Source organism: Sphaeramia orbicularis, chromosome 12 (genome assembly GCF_902148855.1).
Source record: "Sphaeramia orbicularis chromosome 12, fSphaOr1.1, whole genome shotgun sequence".
NCBI classification, from domain to species: domain Eukaryota; kingdom Metazoa; phylum Chordata; class Actinopteri; order Kurtiformes; family Apogonidae; genus Sphaeramia; species Sphaeramia orbicularis.
In genome coordinates this window covers 38,710,216-38,729,195 of record NC_043968.1, presented here as the reverse complement: position 1 = coordinate 38,729,195, position 18,980 = coordinate 38,710,216, and the positions used below count along the sequence as shown (strand labels likewise).

The 18,980-nt window shown below is 37.7% G+C and overlaps 1 protein-coding gene across 2 annotated transcripts in view; it reads left to right on the top strand.

The window, feature by feature from the left end:
• Window positions 1–18,980, top strand: part of pawr (PRKC, apoptosis, WT1, regulator) — an 88,644-nt gene that overhangs the window by 46,931 nt on the left and 22,733 nt on the right. For both annotated transcript variants that reach the window (XM_030150194.1, XM_030150195.1), the window contains exon 3: window positions 11,585–11,710. In XM_030150194.1, coding sequence (XP_030006054.1) covers window positions 11,585–11,710 — 126 coding nt within the window. The remainder of the gene's footprint in view (window positions 1–11,584; window positions 11,711–18,980) is intronic.

Sequence of the window (18,980 nt, the reverse complement as noted above, 5' to 3'; positions counted from 1 at the left end):
GCATGCCGAGGGGTCACAGCGGCACAACTGTTACGGTCTGCCAAGAGTCAGAAGCACAGCGTGGGGCTGTAGTAAGCCTGTTTAGAGCGGGGAAAAGGGTTATTTAAGGTCTAACACTTGCTTTTTACACAGCTCGCTGTATTGCCCATGTTGCAAATTTCTCTGAGCCACATAGGAAGCTGTTTTTTAAAAGGATTGCAGTGATAGAATCCGGTGTGCGGACATCCATAGCCACCAGAGTGATTGATTCTACTGACTCTTTATCCAACATCCATTCTACATTCAAACATACTTAACGGCATGGAATACGGTGAAATTAAAAAACAAACGGAGTTGCAATAATTAATGGGCAATTATAGCATTGTATTTTGATATTTGAGTAGTTTTTAAGGCATTTCAAAGCAAAACTACCAAACTTCTGCTGGTTGCAGCTTCTCAAATGTGAGGATTGTTGTGATGTCCTATCTGAGAGTGGAGATATATATATATATATATATATATATATATATATATATATATATATACACACACACATATATATACATACACACACATATATATATACACACACACATATATATATATATGTTATTTTTTTTTACTATTACTTAAACATCAGACTTTGATGATGACAAAAAATATGATTTGATTTACAATCCTAGTACACATAACTAAACTAGATGGTGACTAGTGTCCATAGATAAATGTCATCATCACAATAAGAGCATGCATTTGTAGAAAGCAGGGTTCCAGTGGGGTCTTAAAAAGTCTTAAGTCTTGAATTTACAGATCTGCATTTAATACCTTAAAAAAGTCTTTAAAAGGTCTTAAATTTGATGTGGTAGGTCTTATGTTATGTTGCCATAAACTTGTTCGCTGTGTTGTGTTTAAATGTGTCCGGGAATGTCCAAGCTGCAAAGAAAGTAATGTTAGTTGACTCAGTTCCAACCTGACAATTTATATTGAAATTAAGAATCAGTTATCACAAATTTTTGCAGCCAACGATGAGAAATGACTTTAAACAGTGGGAATCAAGGTATTACAGTAAATAAATACATTTTCCTTAATTCTAGGAGTCATGAATTTTTGCCAGTATGGCTGTGAAATAGCCATTAAATTATATTCTAAATAGTGTTAAAAAGGTTTTAAAAAGTCTTTAATATAACTTGTAGAAACCTGTAGGAACCCTGAGAGTGGCAGCCGTAGAGACTGAACCATTTTTTATTTGAGTTGATAACAATTTGAGTAAAAGAAGGAAATGTCTATGAGAAACATTTCCACCTGCTTTATTTGGAGCTGTTGTTTTAGGAAACCACACCATGTTTGTTCAACTAATAGCAACTTGTAATGAACCAACTTAGACAGAAGCTGTCCACATGTGGCCTAAATGTTTGCCGTGAAGGGAAAATTTGGTAAATTCTTGTCGACGCCCACATTCATCTCCCCTCTGTATAACAACAATACCAGCAGACAGCAGATGAGCAGAATAGTACGAAGGACTGATGCTGACACTGTCTAAAGTCTCCATTCTGTTGAAACTTCTCTTACTTTTTTTCACATCAATACTGTTTTTCCAGCTGATATTTTAGATTTGTTTCCAGAAACAGAGTTGGCAAGTATGGGTTTGAATTTGGGGGGGGGGGTTCAGTCCAGTGTTATATAAAATGAAATTAGGGATAGACAATCTGGAAAAAAATCATATAGTGATCTTTTAAGGTAGAATCACATTCCATGATCTGACGTACCAGGAAAATGTAGGAAAGTTACAATGAAATTATAACACATTTACTTTAGTTTCCTCTGTTTTCTGACTAGAAACTCTTCTCCATAATTTTTCCTCAGTGGTATTACAAAATTGACAATAACTAGATGAAGTAAACACTATTCATATTCTCCTGTGCATGGCAGCTTTATTTTTCCCACTGGAGTTTTATAATGACTCAAAACATTTTAATGCTGACAGAGGCTAAAGTAAATGGCCTGAAATAAATGCACAGCAACCTGTGATGATACAAATCCACTGGGGAGCACCATGCCTATGTGCAGTGCTCTCCGTAAACACTATAATTTCACTGATAAATATTCCATTTAAAACAAATGCTACCTGAAGAGGAAAGTTTTGATGTGCTGTTATTTTTTAATGAGACAAGCTGAGTGATCCCTCTAAAAATGTGATCATATGACACATTAAGATCAACCCTGATCTAAGATTGTGTGATTTCTTGGTCATATGCGAGAACATTTTTCAAAGGAAATTGACAAAATTAAAATCGAGCCATTAGTTTTGATTATCCAAATCATATTCTCTTTGCATTCCTGATAAACACAAGTCATTTTTTTTATCACAGCATTCACCAATGTTATTGCATTATTTTCTTCATACCAGGTCTATGTGGGTCAAATGTTGGCTGTCGTAAACATGTTACTTTTAACGTGTTCTACATCTTAAGTGACACGTTAACATCGGTCAGCATAAACATCTGTTGTTGATGTGGGTAAACTCTAGATTTTGTTGCGTATGTACTGACATACAGAGTGTGAGTACTATATGTATGAGAGCTTGAAATTGGCCTGTTGATATATGGGACGGTTTTCAGACCTCTTTCTGAGTCCAACATCTCGGAGCAGAGGGCTGAGCACAGACCATGTGGTTTTCTGTGGAGGTCTGCGGTGTTGGAGTGTAACTTCCCATTTATACAGAGCGAACCCCCTGAAGCTACAAATACTCCTCAAACAACCCAACACACACTCACATACACACACAGTCAGATTCTTTACAAGCCCAGTCAAAGCTGCTGTTTCATTCCAACCTACTGTGGAGGTTATAGACCAGAGAACAAGTTTGGCAAACTTGAAGTGTGCCAAAGGCTGTTTCCCACAGATGTATTAAAGCTCTTGTAGACAAAGATCTCTGCCCAGCGCTGCCCAGCCTGACCGGCCTGCCCTCAGGCCTCTGCTCCGTCTGACACATCCAGAGGAATGCTGATGCTGCTATCTCTGGGTCAACAAACGCAGTCCGACCCCTGTTGTTTGTTTGCTGAAAGCTTTTTTGCTGTGCCCCCTTATGTAAAGTGAAACTTATTTGAGGTCTGGTTGAGTGCTGATTAAAATATTTTATTCTCACATGAAGTGGAAATGAGTGTCAATCAGACTTTAAGCTCAAAGCCCAAATGTTTGAGACTTTCATTTGATAAACAAAGATTTTGAAGAAAGGAACCCGGGGCTTTGTGGCCAGTGCAAACTTTGAATCTTGGGAATGTCTTGTACGCTGTTTGACTTAACTCTGTCCCCAAGCAACCTTCTGTTTTTTTGCAATTGTGGGAATAACTGAAAGGACAAGGCATCAGATTTTGGCAGTGAGGACCGGACCAGTCTGGATTTAAGATAGAGATAAATCTGAAATGTTTTTACCGATTGTTTTTTTATCTTTTTATATTTTGGTTAGTAAATTTTAATGCCTTTTTAATGATTTTTTTTTCTACTGCTTGCTACATTTTCTGGCTAGCACAGTGTCGAGGGGCAGTAAATATAAAAGGAGGGAATAAGTGGGGTTATGACTTGGAAATGGTGTTTCATGTATTTCTCATTCTTCCTCCTTCATGTTAGTTCTGTGTTAGTTTATGCAGTGTGCTTGCACAGCCATTCTAAGACTTTAAAAAGAAAAGGGATCTCAATCTTAGGTCAAATCAGGGTTAAAGTGGAACCACAGTTTTGATGAGAGGTCTGTGGGGGGGTTTTGTGCATGCAAAATAAATGAAAGCAGGACCATCTGTGGTTTTTCTCAGACCCTAATGTTACGGCCCCTGGGTCCTCTTGGGGGTGCTATATTATATCAACCCCTGCTTTTTCAACAGGCACCTGATGGAGGAATCAGAACACCCGTGGCACCCAGGAGTTCCTGTCTTTAAATAGTCTGCCTCTCTCTCTCTCTCTCTCTCTCTCTCTCTCTATCTGTCTCTCTTTCTCTCTCTCTCTCCATAGGTTTTGTTCTGTACCTTTTAACACCAACACTTTTTCACTCGTGCACACCTACAATGCTGATTTCACTGATGACTAACTTACATTCTGTAAATACCTCAGATTGTATTTTCCTAATTTGATTTAATTCAGATTGATTTGGTCTAATTTGGTTTACTAAAGTATCTTTGTGTTAAACTTCATTCCTGGTGTGTTCCCCTTCTTTGGTGTGGCCTCAGAGCCAGGCTATAACACACACACATAATAACCATTGGCTGCAGGTTGTTGGTGATCTTCATGGCACTTTCATTAAAATGTTTGTCAGATAAAGGTCATTAGGTGGAACAAGTTTTTCTTTACGGAGTTAAAAGTAGTATTTTTCCACTGTATGTGGACGGGTCAGTGTTTGAGGCTGGTAAATGATGTCTCAGTCTGGCTCAGAGCTGGCCCACCTATCCCAGACCTAACACTGACCTTGGCTGTCGACGGTGTTGCATTAATCAGCCAGCAGCTCCAGGGTGAGCGTCCTCACTTTGATCTCTGCCATACCTGAGTCCGTGCTGTGCTTGTCTGTCCCAAAGTCGAGCTGACTGAAGTGCTGATGAAAAGACATTGGGCATGTCGGTTGTGACAGCGTCTCCTTCTCTAATAGATCATCTTAATGAAGTCACTGTGCTGCGACAAGTGGCAGGTGATTAATACACACAAGTCATTAAGGCTGCTGTATAAGCACGCTTGCCACCAACGGAGGTGCCCTTCGCTTGTTTAGAAATAAATCTGAGGACTAAGTGGACAGGGCACTGGCGACAATACAAAGCAGCACAATATGTCGAATACTGTTTACTGCAGTGTTAGAAAAGATGAGTGTGTTTTCAACATTCAGAATCAACATCGCAAAACGTGCACGCAGTCATCAACTGATATTGTGAATCTCATAAGTAATTAAAGTCGAGGTCCAGAGTGGAAGTAAGTGATTTAAGTGGACAGGAGATGGAGGAAATGTCATGTACTAATGAAACAAAACATGTTCAAGAGATAAATGTACCAGTGTATTGGTTCATGTAATAGAGACAATGCAACTGACAAAGTTCTAAAACGAAGTATGAAATCTGATGTAGTGCACATCATGTGTTAGCACATAACCTTTTCAACCCCTACTTTTCAGCAGTGGAAGTAAAGTATAAACATTACATGTTACTTTATTTAAGGATGTATTCACACCTACTTCAATTTGGGCCTGTTTAAAACGACCAGAGTTTATTTCCCCAGCAAGTCCAGACATTTTTTAGGTGTGAATACAAACATGCAAACTCTGATTTGAATCAAACAAGTGGTCCAACACCACCTAGTAGTAGTAGGAGGAGATCGAATGTCTCATTGACATTTGGTCAGATGCCCATATTACGAAACTGGCTCCAAATGAGCTGTTCTTGACAGTTAACATTTGTTAACATTATTTTCATAAATTTGTGTCTGTAAAAATGGAATACATATTCTGAAAACGATAACAGGACACAGGACCTCCATGTTTTTTTTTCATCAACACTGGCCGCCTCTGATTCACCCTGCCCCTAACTTTTCTGTTCAATGCCAGCACAGTTTGTCACATGTGTGCTTCTGTTCACAAAGTTTGGTCCACTAGCAAAAACTGCAATGAGAATGTGATCCTACCCAAACGAAAAAAAAAAAAGTCTGCATTCGATCCGAATCAAATAAGCAGACCAAAGGACTTTCCAGGTGTGAAAACACCCTAAGTACATTCTTCAGGTGTCTATACTTTTTTTGTCTATTTACTTGTCTGGCAGCTTTTTACTGTATCTGTACTTAATACTTACATTTTCAAAACAGAGTTGTTACTGTAGGTTTAATGCGTTCAGCTGTAGATTGTATGTCTTCTTCATCGCCATCCTCATCATCATCTTCATCTTGTTTTTATTGTTGTTCTTGTTCTTGTTATTCTTCTTACTCTTCTTATTATTTGTGTTTGTATTATCCTTTGCATTAGTATTATCAATTACTTTACAATTGTTTGTGCCGTTATAACATCACATTGAATATACAACCCTTTGATGCATAGAGTCGTGCATATCACTTATGACTGAGGTAGTGATGCTGTAGATAAGTAGTAAGTAGTAAGTAAATTTATTTATAGAGCACTTTTCACAGACAGAGTCACAAAGTGCTTTATCAATTCAAATCAGAATCAAATTAAGTTTACAGAGACCCAACAGAATCCTTCAGGAGCAAACACTTGTGATTGGTGACAGTGGCGAGGAAAAACTTCCCTTAGTGGGCAGAAACCTCGAGCAGACCCGACTCCTGAAGGATGGCTGTCTGCCTTGACCAGTTGGGGTTAAAGAGAGAGAGAGAGAGAGAGTAAAGTGAGGAGAAAGATGAGAGCGATAGAGATATAGAGAGACGGGGGGGGGGGGGGGGGGGGGGGGGGGGGGGAGGGGTGACACATGGAGTACGTTATGATGATACATAGAGTGTAATCAGTTCATGGTGGCCCTGGGTCAGGTGGGAGACTAAAAAGCCTTTTTGAACAGGAGGTTTTTGAGGTGTTTCTTAAAGCTCTCTACAGAGTCCATGGACCGTAGGTGTAGAGGCAGGCCATTCCATAGACGTGGTGCCACAGCTTTAAAAGACCTGTCACCGCGTGTGCTAAAACAGGTGCGTGGAACCATCAGCAGGTGCTGTCCTGAATGTGTCCATATGTAATGAGACAAAGCAGACAAAATCCCTGGAGAAGAAATGTTTATGTTTGAGAGCTGAGACCTTAACTACTAGCGTGTATGATGTAGATTCAGTACCTTTTAATCAGAATCATTACTTGTACTTAGAGTATTTTTTAGTGTGTCTGTGTTATTACTGAGCTCTTATGAAAGTCTCTAATCTTCATTCATAAAACCACATTACACTACAAATTATGTAAAAGATATTTTCTCTGTAACTTATTAGATTCCAATGTGTTTGCAGTCATATGGTGAAAGCTCACTGTCTATATTTAAATCTATAATATAATTGCCACACTCCTTGTTACTCATTTTCTCCTTCTCAGTTTATCTGAACTGTCGATGCACGTGAAGGATATCTGAGAAAATACAAATGAGTGAAAGTCTCAGGTTGATTTTATCTGTCCAGGATGTGACAATGATCCTATCAGGCTTCTCATCTGTTATTTTCAGATCATGATGGCAGAACAATCTGAGGATGTTTCTGATGTTTGAGATCAGACTAGTACAATAGGAAAAATTTATGAAGATCATAGAATATGTTAAAAAAAAAAAGGGCTGCCTGAGTGGGTAGGTAGCCCCATTTTTACTGGTCTTGTAATATTCACATGTGAATTGGAAGTGATTTGTGGATGCCAAACCCTAACAACCCCTAACTTTGTTAACTTTAATATGCCTCACTTTTTGTTCATTTGATACACTGTGTATTTATTTATTTTATTTTACAAATTTGTTACAAAATTAATACAAACAGTTATTAAAATCAACAATTGATCGACAAAATACATTTTGACAGAACAGCAGAAGCAGTCCTCAGCTTATAAATGGGGCCCCTTAAACATGTAATGAGAGACACATTTTATATTGTAATCTTTAAAACATCAAATGTTTAAGGTCATATTATATATTGTAATTTAAGGTCATATTGCTTAGGTATTCTTGGAGATAATAATAAATACATTAGTGAATACATTAATTATCCTTATGTGTGATCAACTCTATGTGTTTTTGCATTTAATCACAAAACACTGACTACATCATAAATAAATGGACAATCTAGGGTTTAATCCAGTGTAAAAATGAACCATCTGTTGTCGTGGATACTGTATGTTGGTTGGACTCTCTCAGTATTACTGCATTATGTTGCTTTGCTGCAGTTGTTTCCATGGACGCCATTGTAGATATAAATGTCTCAATTTTTTTTAGACTTATAAATCCCTGCAGTAATGATGTCAGTTCTAAACATTATCCAGTGTTGAATGATAGTCTTTGGTAAGTGTGGGGAGCAAGGAAGAAAAAACTCAGTCCGAAAGATATATTGTATGCAGATTATGTTAGGCCACTGTTAATGAGGTTTTAGCACTAAGTTTTTCTGAGACATAATTTTACAGCTCAGTGCATATTTTATAAAAAAAAAAAAAAAGAAAAGGAAAAAACAGCACTGCAGTCCACTGTCCCTTATTTAAATATGATTTTAATATGCTTATTATTACAAATATGTTTACATAACTTTCCATTTCACATGAGCATTTTGGAGACACTTTGAACTAATTATTTTGTTTCACTTTACCTTCTTGCAGTCCTGCCAGGAGATGATCTTCCCAGCTCATTCAAAGTGATCATCAGGCCACATAAATGTGACAGCGCTTTATAAGTTAAATGCCAAAAGAGTGAAAATAAAGCACACAGCTTCACAGCTTGGTATTCTGCAGACAAAGAATTGGACAGATTCACATTCTTGCAGGCCCGAGACAGAGATCTAAAATAGATTACCAATTATTTTCCTCCCCAAAGAGATGGTTTCCAACCACAAAAGACATTCCAATAGAGCGTGAAGCGCTGCTCCAGATGTATGTATCTTTTTCATTTCTTCATGTGCGAAGTTATGGACACGGGTATTTAGGCTGGAACAGACCAGGATACATGCTTTACTTGTTTTCTTCATGTAAACACTCTGTGAGGTCCTAACACTCAGTCCTATAGTAAACAGGAAGCAGAAAGGATCCTGGCAATCTGGCTGCTTCTTTTTATCTCACACTCACATAATGTAAATTATCTTCAGTGGAAATACTGAAGTAGTTGTATGTGGTCATATTTCACATCCTAACTACCAGAAGACTAGAATATACTAGCCTTTTCATTTGTATTTTAATGCATTTGAATCTAATTGTTTAATTAAATCCTCATTATCATATTATATTATCCTCATGAGACAGCAATGCATTTTGTCCTCTGTAGGAGACGAGCATACAGACATAGCATATGTCATGATGGCAAAAAGAAAAAAAAAGCATCAAAGGGTGAGGTTCTTAGCTCAGACATCATAGAAAATAACCCACACATTGCATAGCAACTACACAATAACACCATTTGTTATGAAAGAAGTGACCAGTTACACATATATATCCTTAATAATGTTTTAGCTAATGTGCATGGTGATTATTAGAAGCTAGTACTCGGATATCTCTGAAGAATTGAATGTCTCTCAGGTATCATTCAAAGCATGGTTCTTTCATCCCTCTGCACCCTCTGTACTTTCTTTCACAGTCTCAGCTATGAAACAGACCAGACAAATACTTAGAAACATACACACAGCCACATTTTAATGATGTCAAGAGCAAAGACACCCCTTATATGGTTGCACCCAGATCACAATTCCCTTTATTTGGAATAGAAAAAAATGCAGAGTAATTTGGAATACTGGAGGGCAAAATGGGCTGCATCTGTGTCCAAAATAAACTTTGAGATTTCCAATTCCACATTTCAGGCAAGTTTGTGCATAGCAGAATAGTTAGTCACTGCACATTTCTTTATGTGTTGACACAGACAGACTTCTGTTTAATTTCAGCTTTTTCTATCCTCCTCTTACCAAAACCTCGACCCTTTATTTTGCACAGATTGTTTGGTCTTAGTCCTTCAGTGAGCTGCTGTTGGTTTTTTGTGCAGGACTGTGTGGCTCCCACGGGGGTTGATATAATCACACCCTCATTAGGGCCTTAAAAATGACGACATAGTCATGACAAAGCATTTCTACATTTTGACTTTTCTGCAGGACTGGCTCCTATTAGTTTATCCCCTTCCCTTTGCATGAATAATAATGAGAAGACTTGTGCAGTGATTTACAGCAGGAGGAGTGTTAGTTTTAGGCTTAGAGTGAGAGTCGAAAAGAAAAAGCAGCGGGCGATTTCCCCAAGGACGACTGATAAACTGTTTGGCAGGAAAGGCCGTGCAAATGACTACATTCCTTGTTAACCTTGTAAGGCTATTTTTACTGCAGAAGGACTTGTTGAGCGGGCACCTTTTGTTCGCTTTGCAGAATGAAACAGGAAAGACTGGTTTGCTTTGTGCCCCTATGGGAGTTTGGCTCCAATCACTGTCTCTTGTCACAACCCAACCATCCATCCTAATGTCGAGCTCTGTTTAAGCAATGCATCTTCACGGCGCTGACAAATGGACCCAGTAACATGCAGCACCACTGACTCTAAAGTACTCTTTAAAGGAAGCTGCAGCTGTCTACCTATTTCACAATACAGTCTTTCCCATGAAGCTTTCTCCCTAAATAATGAAAGTTAACCCACTCTCATATGTCTGTGAAAGGGATGTTTGCTCTTTCTGTGTTTTATTATGTTTTCAGGGGACATTCCACTGGTCAAAATCCCCTCGGACTGTACCCGGGAGGTGAAAGGTGCTTGTGCAGAGTCATACTTTCTTCCTGTTGCCTTAGTCGATCTCGTGTTCGCTTGTGTTGAGCTGTAGCTCCTCAGGGATTCCTGGAAATGAATGTGATCATGTCTTAAGAGGATTAAGAGGTGACTTTGGCTGTGTTGAGTCAGAGGTTAACAGTGCTGTTATGGTGGGAATGACCTCTCCTGTCACCACGGATCCGCATCGAAGTGACCGATGTTTCTTCTGTTTTCCCTCAGTCCTGATTTCTAGTGAGGGGAACAGCCTGTTTTTCATAGATGACAGATACTGCTGTGTTTCTAAAGCTGGATGGTATAACCAACAACTTGTATCACTGTGTTTCTTTAAGAGTCTGGATTGTTCTGTGTATATCGTGGTCGTTTGTGTTTTGGCATTATTGTACCATGGTTTATGTTTGTGGCATATTCTACTCTCAGGATCACATGGACTATATAACTTTTGCACTTATACTGGGTTTGCTTGGCCACACATCATATGGTATAATATACTTAAGTGGTCAAATTTTTTATTGCACAAGCTGCAATTTTGTAAAAAAAATAAATAAATAAAAAATGTTAGAATAAAAATAGAAATTTACCATTCTGTCTATTTTTCAATTATCATTTTATTAATCTTTTTTTTTTTTTTAACCAGGAAAAAGGCTTGTTGAGATTAAAAATCTCTTGCAAGAGTGTCTTGGCCAAGACGGCGGCAGAAGATAACTATGTAATCACTGTTTGACAGTCCTGTAGTATATTGCTATAAACAGACTGAAATAAAGCCACTAGAACTATGAAAAATCTCACAATTACAAATGAACACATTAGCTGAGGAGAACGATGTGACAGCATTGTTATTTGCTTTTTTTAAATAATACAGTCTGTTTCCTTAAGTAGAACATATGACAAATTAAGATCAGATATTTTAGCCTTATTATGTTGTATTTAATTTAGTCAAAGCCATCGCTGAAACTCGTGGAAGTAATCACGTCTTCATATTGAAGAAACAAATCTGATTCAGCTGATAAAAATGTCAGTTAGCAACAGCTTTAATATAGTCTCTGTCAGTGTTTTTCAGTTTCCTTCAATAATCTCAATTCTCTCAGTGAAGTGGTTTCTTGTGTGCATCCACACCTCGTCTATGTGACCATATTAGCTTCACCAAAGGCTGGTCTCAAATAATTTTCCTCTTCTTTCATCTTCTCTCAGAGCCTTGATGAACTGGATGATGACGACGCACCAGAGAAAGACAGGAGGGAGGAGGAGGAGCTGGTTCAAGCCAACACTTTCCAGAATGAGGCCATGACGGCTGACCCCACCACCGGCCACTTAATGGTAAGAGGTCACATTACAGGAGGAAGAAACACTGTTCATTTAGAACTTAGAGTTACTTTAGTTTTAAATGCGTGGCTCAACTTTTTAATTGCATGCAGTGTTGAAGATTAAAATCTCAAATTACAAACTTATCACGTAAGGCAGTGGTTCTCAAACCTTTTACAGTGGACTACCCTCTGAAATATACTTTATTTTTGGCCATGTTGTTGGCCATTTTTTTGCCAACTACCCCAAACTCTCACTTCAGCATTTTTGATTGAAAAAAATTAAGCAAAATGTGTTCCTGTGCCAAAGGTGCCTCTTTATATTTTCAAAACTTTGTAAACAAACAACATATATTTAACTGTAATATGTAGAGAATAACAAATTCAGTTTTGTGTGCAAAATATAAACTGAAAAGTGCCTTCTTTCATTGATAAGAAAAATAAATAAATTGGTCATTATTTAATAAATGAACCTTTTATCAACAAAAATAATTACTTAGCTACTCAAACTCATTTTGACTCATATAAAATTTAAATGTTCTTAAAATGTTACCAAAGCTTAAACAAGATGACTGACAATAAAACTATTATATGAATGTATTTATTGTGTTTTATATTTCAGCATTAATTCTCATTATTTATTTTGTATTTGGTACATGATGACTTATTTAAAGTATTTTTCCCAAAAAATTTCAAGTATCCCCGGGGGTACGCGTACCCCACTTTGGGAACCCCTAACATAAGGTGATTAAAATAATGCACCTCATAGTCAAGAAAGGCCTGATGTCTGTGTAACAGCTGTGTGTTTTGTTCAGTCCTCTGTTATTGTACTTACGCAGAATATTGTGCAGATTGATGCATCAGTGTCACCAAACAGAGGCACTGTTGTTCAGGGAGACACCCAGAGAGCTTGGAATCAGACTTTATGTGGAAAGGTTCAGTGACGCCAAATCCAAAGGTGTCTCAGAATTTCATCATATACCGTGAAATCACTTAAAAAGCCGAAAGAAACACCCTAAAATGCAGTTAAATCTGCCTGTTGAAGTCTGTGGCTTTAGTCTTGTAATATCAGTGGGATTTTGTTTTAGATGTCTAGTACCACTACTGCACAGTTACATAAACCCATACCTCCTGTATGAGTAATCATTACTTGATTAATTGGATTAAGTGGTTAGTAAAGCAGTATATAGTTAATGTATAACTTGATTTATTGTTACTTGATTGATCATCTTCATCATCTTAATATCATTGGGTTTCATTTTGACAACCAGAATCCTGAAGATGCACAGATTAAACAAAATGCATTAGACAAGTAGTCATTATTATCTTCTCTATATAAACAGAAGTGAAGCAGTATCTTCTCATAATATTACTAAGCTTATCTCTGTGCAGCTCAGATCCACAAATGAGGAGCCACATTGATCAAAATTAAGATCTGCTCTGTAACATGGCTGATTCCCAACAGTAAATTTGATATGTACAAAGTAGGTCTTTTAATCATGGTGGGTAATATTATGTTTATTTAATAAAAGTGAACCCATGCAGAGACAGTCTGTTTCTCTTCCCAATAACTCCTCCTCTGTCTGCAGAGTGAGCGTCTAAATGAATTAATGAAAATGAATCCAAATCAGTAATGACACACTCTTAATTTGAGTTGTATTTTTGACAGGCACAGGACTTTATATTCAGTATTGCAGTGTCTGTAATTGCAAAGTCGCTTCAAACACACAGTTTTTTTCTGTGGGTCCAAAGAAGATATGAAAAGCATCCAGCTGTGCAACAACGACCGAAACTTTTGGTCTGTTTGGTTTTTCTGTGAAAATATGACTGATGTGAAAATTGCCATTTGAAATAAATAAAGAATAGAAATCAAATGGGTCTGCTGCTGAGTGACAACTCTTGGTGGAGAGTTGTGTTCCAGATGGATCGGCTGTTATGCATCAGTAGACTTATTTTCTTTCAGGCCTGGAACTGTCTAAGACTGTTTACACAAAGCAGTGAATAGTGTATAAAATACATACACAAACACCACACTAACAGGAAGATGGTGACAGCACCTGCTGAGATGGGGCCTGAAATGAAAAAAAATACAAGCAAAGCATTCCACTATTTACATAAAGAAGTCTATGAATAAACACACAACACGAATTCTGGGGGAAATGGTTCTCTGCAGTCTCACTCCACACCGTTCATACATGTAAAGGAACAGATTGTCACTCCATCATTTGAACAGAATGAGTCCATTCATGCCTGCTGAATCTATTCTTACCTTCTCAACATGTGGCCAAACAGACCACATGCGGCTGTGAAGAAACTAACCAATAGATGTCTCACAGCCTCTCATATGAAACTGACATTCATATTCTGCGGGGGTCTGGTGCCAGTGTGCTTATAAGAAGGCACACAGGGAGAAGTAAAAGCCAGCACTGATACAGTTTGGTCAGTGGATTTACTACACAGCTGTCACTTAGACATCTGTAAAGACAGAGCGTCCCAAAAATGCAAGGTCCCCCCTGGGCCCAATTTATCACAGGGAGACAAGCAATTGCTATGTCAGGCCGGTTGTGATATACAGCGAGCAGCCAGGCCTCATAGCTGCTATCAAGATATCTGGTCAGAAAGTCTAAAAAAGTTCACTTCAACTTCTGTCCAGAGCTGCAGCGCTCTAAGCTCTCTCCACAGGTCTCAGAGCATTTCCCAACCAAAACAAGCCATAATTCTCCTGTTAGCTGCTGAAGAAATAATGGAAACTCCACCAAGAAGCATGGAATATAAAATATTTTCATCAGATGTTTTGAATTCTACAGTGATGTCTTTTTTCCATGGTGTTCTGAGGACTTGGAACACATTTTGATTAATGTAGTAATGATGATGTGCACTACATGTGTGCACTTGGACGCTCGTTTCTTCTCCATGTAGCAGGACACATGTATCTGACATGAACAGGCTGAGCGATGGTCAGTGTTAGAGGCCCTCTGAAGGCATGTGGTCCTGGTTATCATGGCTTACCTCCTTTTGGTATGCAAGTCTTCTAGTGAAACCTGTTCCAGTGATCCAGCAGTCAGAAGCATGGAACATTCTTTAGGATCATCTGCTTTTAATGTGGCGCCAGGTCCAGAGCTGTTCAGGGGCCTCACATAAAACTAATGCGTATGCACAAAAACAACGCCTGGAAGAGATGTACGCCACTTCATCCCCAAAAGTTGGGAACCATTAAAACAAATTTAATGGGAGAGTGTACACCTGTATGGAAACTCTGACCCACACATTGAATATTTTGGAGATGGGGCAACAAACTGAGGTGGTGATTCATGTAATGATGGCTCTCACACATACCGTATAATTTCAGCTCCTATCATTGCCTATCGACCCCCCTCATGTGTGTTTTTTTTCTTTTTCTTTTTTCTTTTTAAGGCAAAGCAACCAGGATGGGGCTCCTCATATTCAGTTGTGGAGTTTACTGTAGCTGTTTAAATGTAAGGGTGTGGCAGGTGTCTGGCTTGGCTTCACTAGAAATTAACCTGGAATATTTCAGTCGTTTTAACCTCAACTGTATTAACAAATGATAAAATTGTCATCATCAGTTGTTGGCATACAAATCCTGCACAGTGATAGAGCATCTGAGAATTGTAGAGCAGTGTCGGTAGTTTTCAATAATATATAGTTTCTGTGTATATATCATCAGTTTTAGTGTTCCTGTAGTTTTTGCTGATAATATCATTGGAGTGAATATGACTGTGCTGCTCATGTTGTCTTGTCTTCTCACCATCTTCAGCGCCTGCAAATATAAAATATGTAAATTAGAAAAGTTGTGAAATAAAGGCAGTGATGGCTCAATTATTGCACTCCATATCCATAATGGCCTAATCATAACATAGGTTCATCAAGACAAAACTTAAATAAATTATTGTATTTGTCTCCCTCACACACACACACACACTCAAACTACATTTGGGAATGTATTTGGATTTACATGGAACAAACATTTCTCAGTTGCTGTAAATAACCACTGAGAGCAGCTCATTTCTGTGTGTTAATATTCCCAAGATGCTTTGCATTTACGGTTTAATATGAATATGTAAAAGACAGGATATGGGATCATTCTACATTCACATTTTTCCAGGTGACTTCTGTCTCTCTTGCAGAAAACACAACCTGCTGACAATCTCTATCTGGCACCTTTTAACAAGCCTCATTTCCATTTTTAATTAGCACCTTTCAGTCCAAAAAATGGTGCTGATGCAGAGCATCTTGTCTTAGCAGCAGGAAGATGTCCACTAGACTTCACATGTCATTCCCAACCAGGAGCAGCCCTTGTGCTTGCAGTGAACCGAATTACATCTTTTTGCCTAAAACAATATTTGAACACATTCACGCCTCTGTTGACTTAAGATTTGAAGGATTACACTTGTATCAACCACCTAACCTTTACTAATATTTACTTTCAATAGGAATGCTAGCTCAAGGAGCTAGTGGCTGAAAAAAGGAAAAAAAAAAATCTTATAAACCTAATGCCAAATCATGAAAACACAGATGACATAATTTGTTACTTAAACAATTACAAAAAAAACAAAAAAAACAAAACATCAACTCAAACACTAATGCAATAACTGTGAACAGCATAGATTTATGTTGCTGGTTAGTGCATGAGATCTGTTTCCTCACACAATTTAAGTTGAGGTTTGCGTCCTAATTAAAATGCTGTGTGAAATAGCTGTAAAGTATGTCTTCTTTAATAACAGACCAGTGGTTAAACATGCATAATGGTATTGCGGCAATGTTAATCACAAGCAAATATTTTAAAAAGAAATGACAGCACTGAGGAAACATTTCAAATATACAACACAGACAGTACTTCCCACTGATGTCCCCAGGGTTTTGGGATTCTGCTGTATTCATGTTTTGCTTGTTAATGGTTTTGACCTCACACCTCCCTCTAAATGGCAGTCACGTATGCTTACTAGAAGAGCATCCCTCACTCATATTTATTGAATGCCTTTAGGAAAATTGTGATCTTTATAAGCTTTGTGCAGAGACTGAGCTCTTTGGCAACTGGATTACCTTTTGTTGGGCCAAGATGGCATTTCTTTAGAGAGTCTCAAAATTAATGAGCTGTCAAAATACAAATCATAGATAACACACCACCATAAAGGTCAGAGTAAGACATCTGAATAGGTTTTCTCAGGCATTTGAATGATGTGTTGTAGAAAGGTGCATGCACAAAAATGTACATCAGGAATAAATCTTAGAAAATTCAGTGATGGTACTAGTTTTACCGTTCATATTTGTGTATTTTTAGCTGCTCAGAAGTCAGTAGCCCTGCTTATGGTAGCTGTCAGCACAGCTCAAGCATGATAAATAAAGTTGTACAGGCCTGTGTCATGTGCAGTGAAGTAGTCGTACATGAATTACACTGACCTTGACTCATACATTCGTATCCCAGACAGGAGGTGCACAGTGTGAAACTGCCGAGAGGTGCAGTAGTAATAGGGAATATGAAGTCTGACTGTTTTCTGTAAACAAGATACACTTTCATTTTCAGATTTAGTTGGCTTGCACATCGGCTGCAGAGATGTGTAGCAGATGAGTTTATTCAGTGAATCCCCACTAATAGCAGTTGTAGATGTGATTAAAACCTGCACAAACAGCAGGACCAAACATCAAGATAGACCATTTGATAAAAAAAAATAATCCTATAGGGGAAAATACAGTGTTCATCCTCATCAAGATGAAGATCGAAATCTTTTTAGTGTAATTTAATGCAAGTAGTTTGATCAGATATTATTGCTCTTGTACCTGTCACTTGATAATTATTTACTTACTGAAAGGAGAGAGGATAATAACTTAAGTGTGGCTTTAGTTGATAACATTGCATTCAGGGAAGAGACACTCTTCCTTAGCTTCTACACCCTATGTCTAATATGAATTGTTCTTGCTCTGGATTTGTCTGCATCACACTATGCTAGTGAGGATTGACAGAGGTGCATAGATTGTGACCATTGTGACCCTGCTCCATTTTGTTTTTTGACACATATCTCAGCTCCCTTTTACCTCAAAATAATCTATCCACTCCACTGACCCTTGTCAACAGACTAGTGGACTGGGAGTATGAAGGACAGGTTCCTCCAATATGGCAAAAAAAAAAGCATTAAAATTCTCAAGGAAATGTGAAAGCAAGTATTTATTTCCTATAAAGTCACCAGCACCCTGGGTTTGCAGGTCAGTAGCACATTCAAAGAGTCCTGTTGGATAATTCCCATCATCCTGGAGTAGAGAAGCAGGAGCATAAACACACATTTACATTTAGACAGCCTTTTTTATTTCTATATTGTCATCTTTGTCAACTGGTGGCAGTGAAGGCAACACCTGGGTTTAGCAGAAGATGAGCTACAGCTGCTTCATGTCTCATAAAGGTTTTTCTGTGGGATGTGAGGCTTTCCATATGCTACTCTTTACTCCAAGGCATTGACCTTCTATTTAATTCCTACACAGGAATGAGCTCATTCCTGCAGGCCTTAGTATTTATTTTAGTTCTTGGACATTTTATTTGATAAATTTTCACCCATTATATCTGAGAATGATGCCAAAATGAAATAAATATGAAACACAAGATAATGATAAGTATGAAAAACCCTGAACATTGGATCCAGTAGTCACCCAGACTGATAATGAATCGAACTCCCTCATAACTTAAATGATATGACGGACAAATATAGATAAGTGAGGACAAATGTGAAGTCTAGATGAACTGGGATTGTGGGTGTGAGATTATGGAATGGGCCTTATGATGCATTTAAGTTATCCACTTCTTTGGTGAAGTTTAAAAAAAAAAAAGTACCTTAAGTTTAGAATTATTCAGAAATATTAATTGAGATGGTTTTGTTGTTGATTTTTATTTATTTATTTATTTTTTTATTATTATTATGGTGTGATTGCTCGATGCTGTACACATTTAAGTTGATGTAAGCAGTGTATTAGTTGAAAAGGATAGGCAAAAAAAAATAAGATTTTGCTTCTAGCCTATTCCTTTTTTGGTTTTTATGTTTACTACAATTAATGTACTGACTACAATGATTGATGTAAAACCAAAAACAATTTCATTCATACATATAGATAGGTAGGTAGGTAGGTAGGTAGGTAGGTAGGTAGGTAGATGGATAGATGGATGGATGGATGGATTCAAATCAATATTCATTTCTTTATCATCTTTTTATATATATATTGTGTCTGTGTGGTTCCTTATGTATAAGTACATGTTTATGTAAATGTATAATTTGAAATAATAA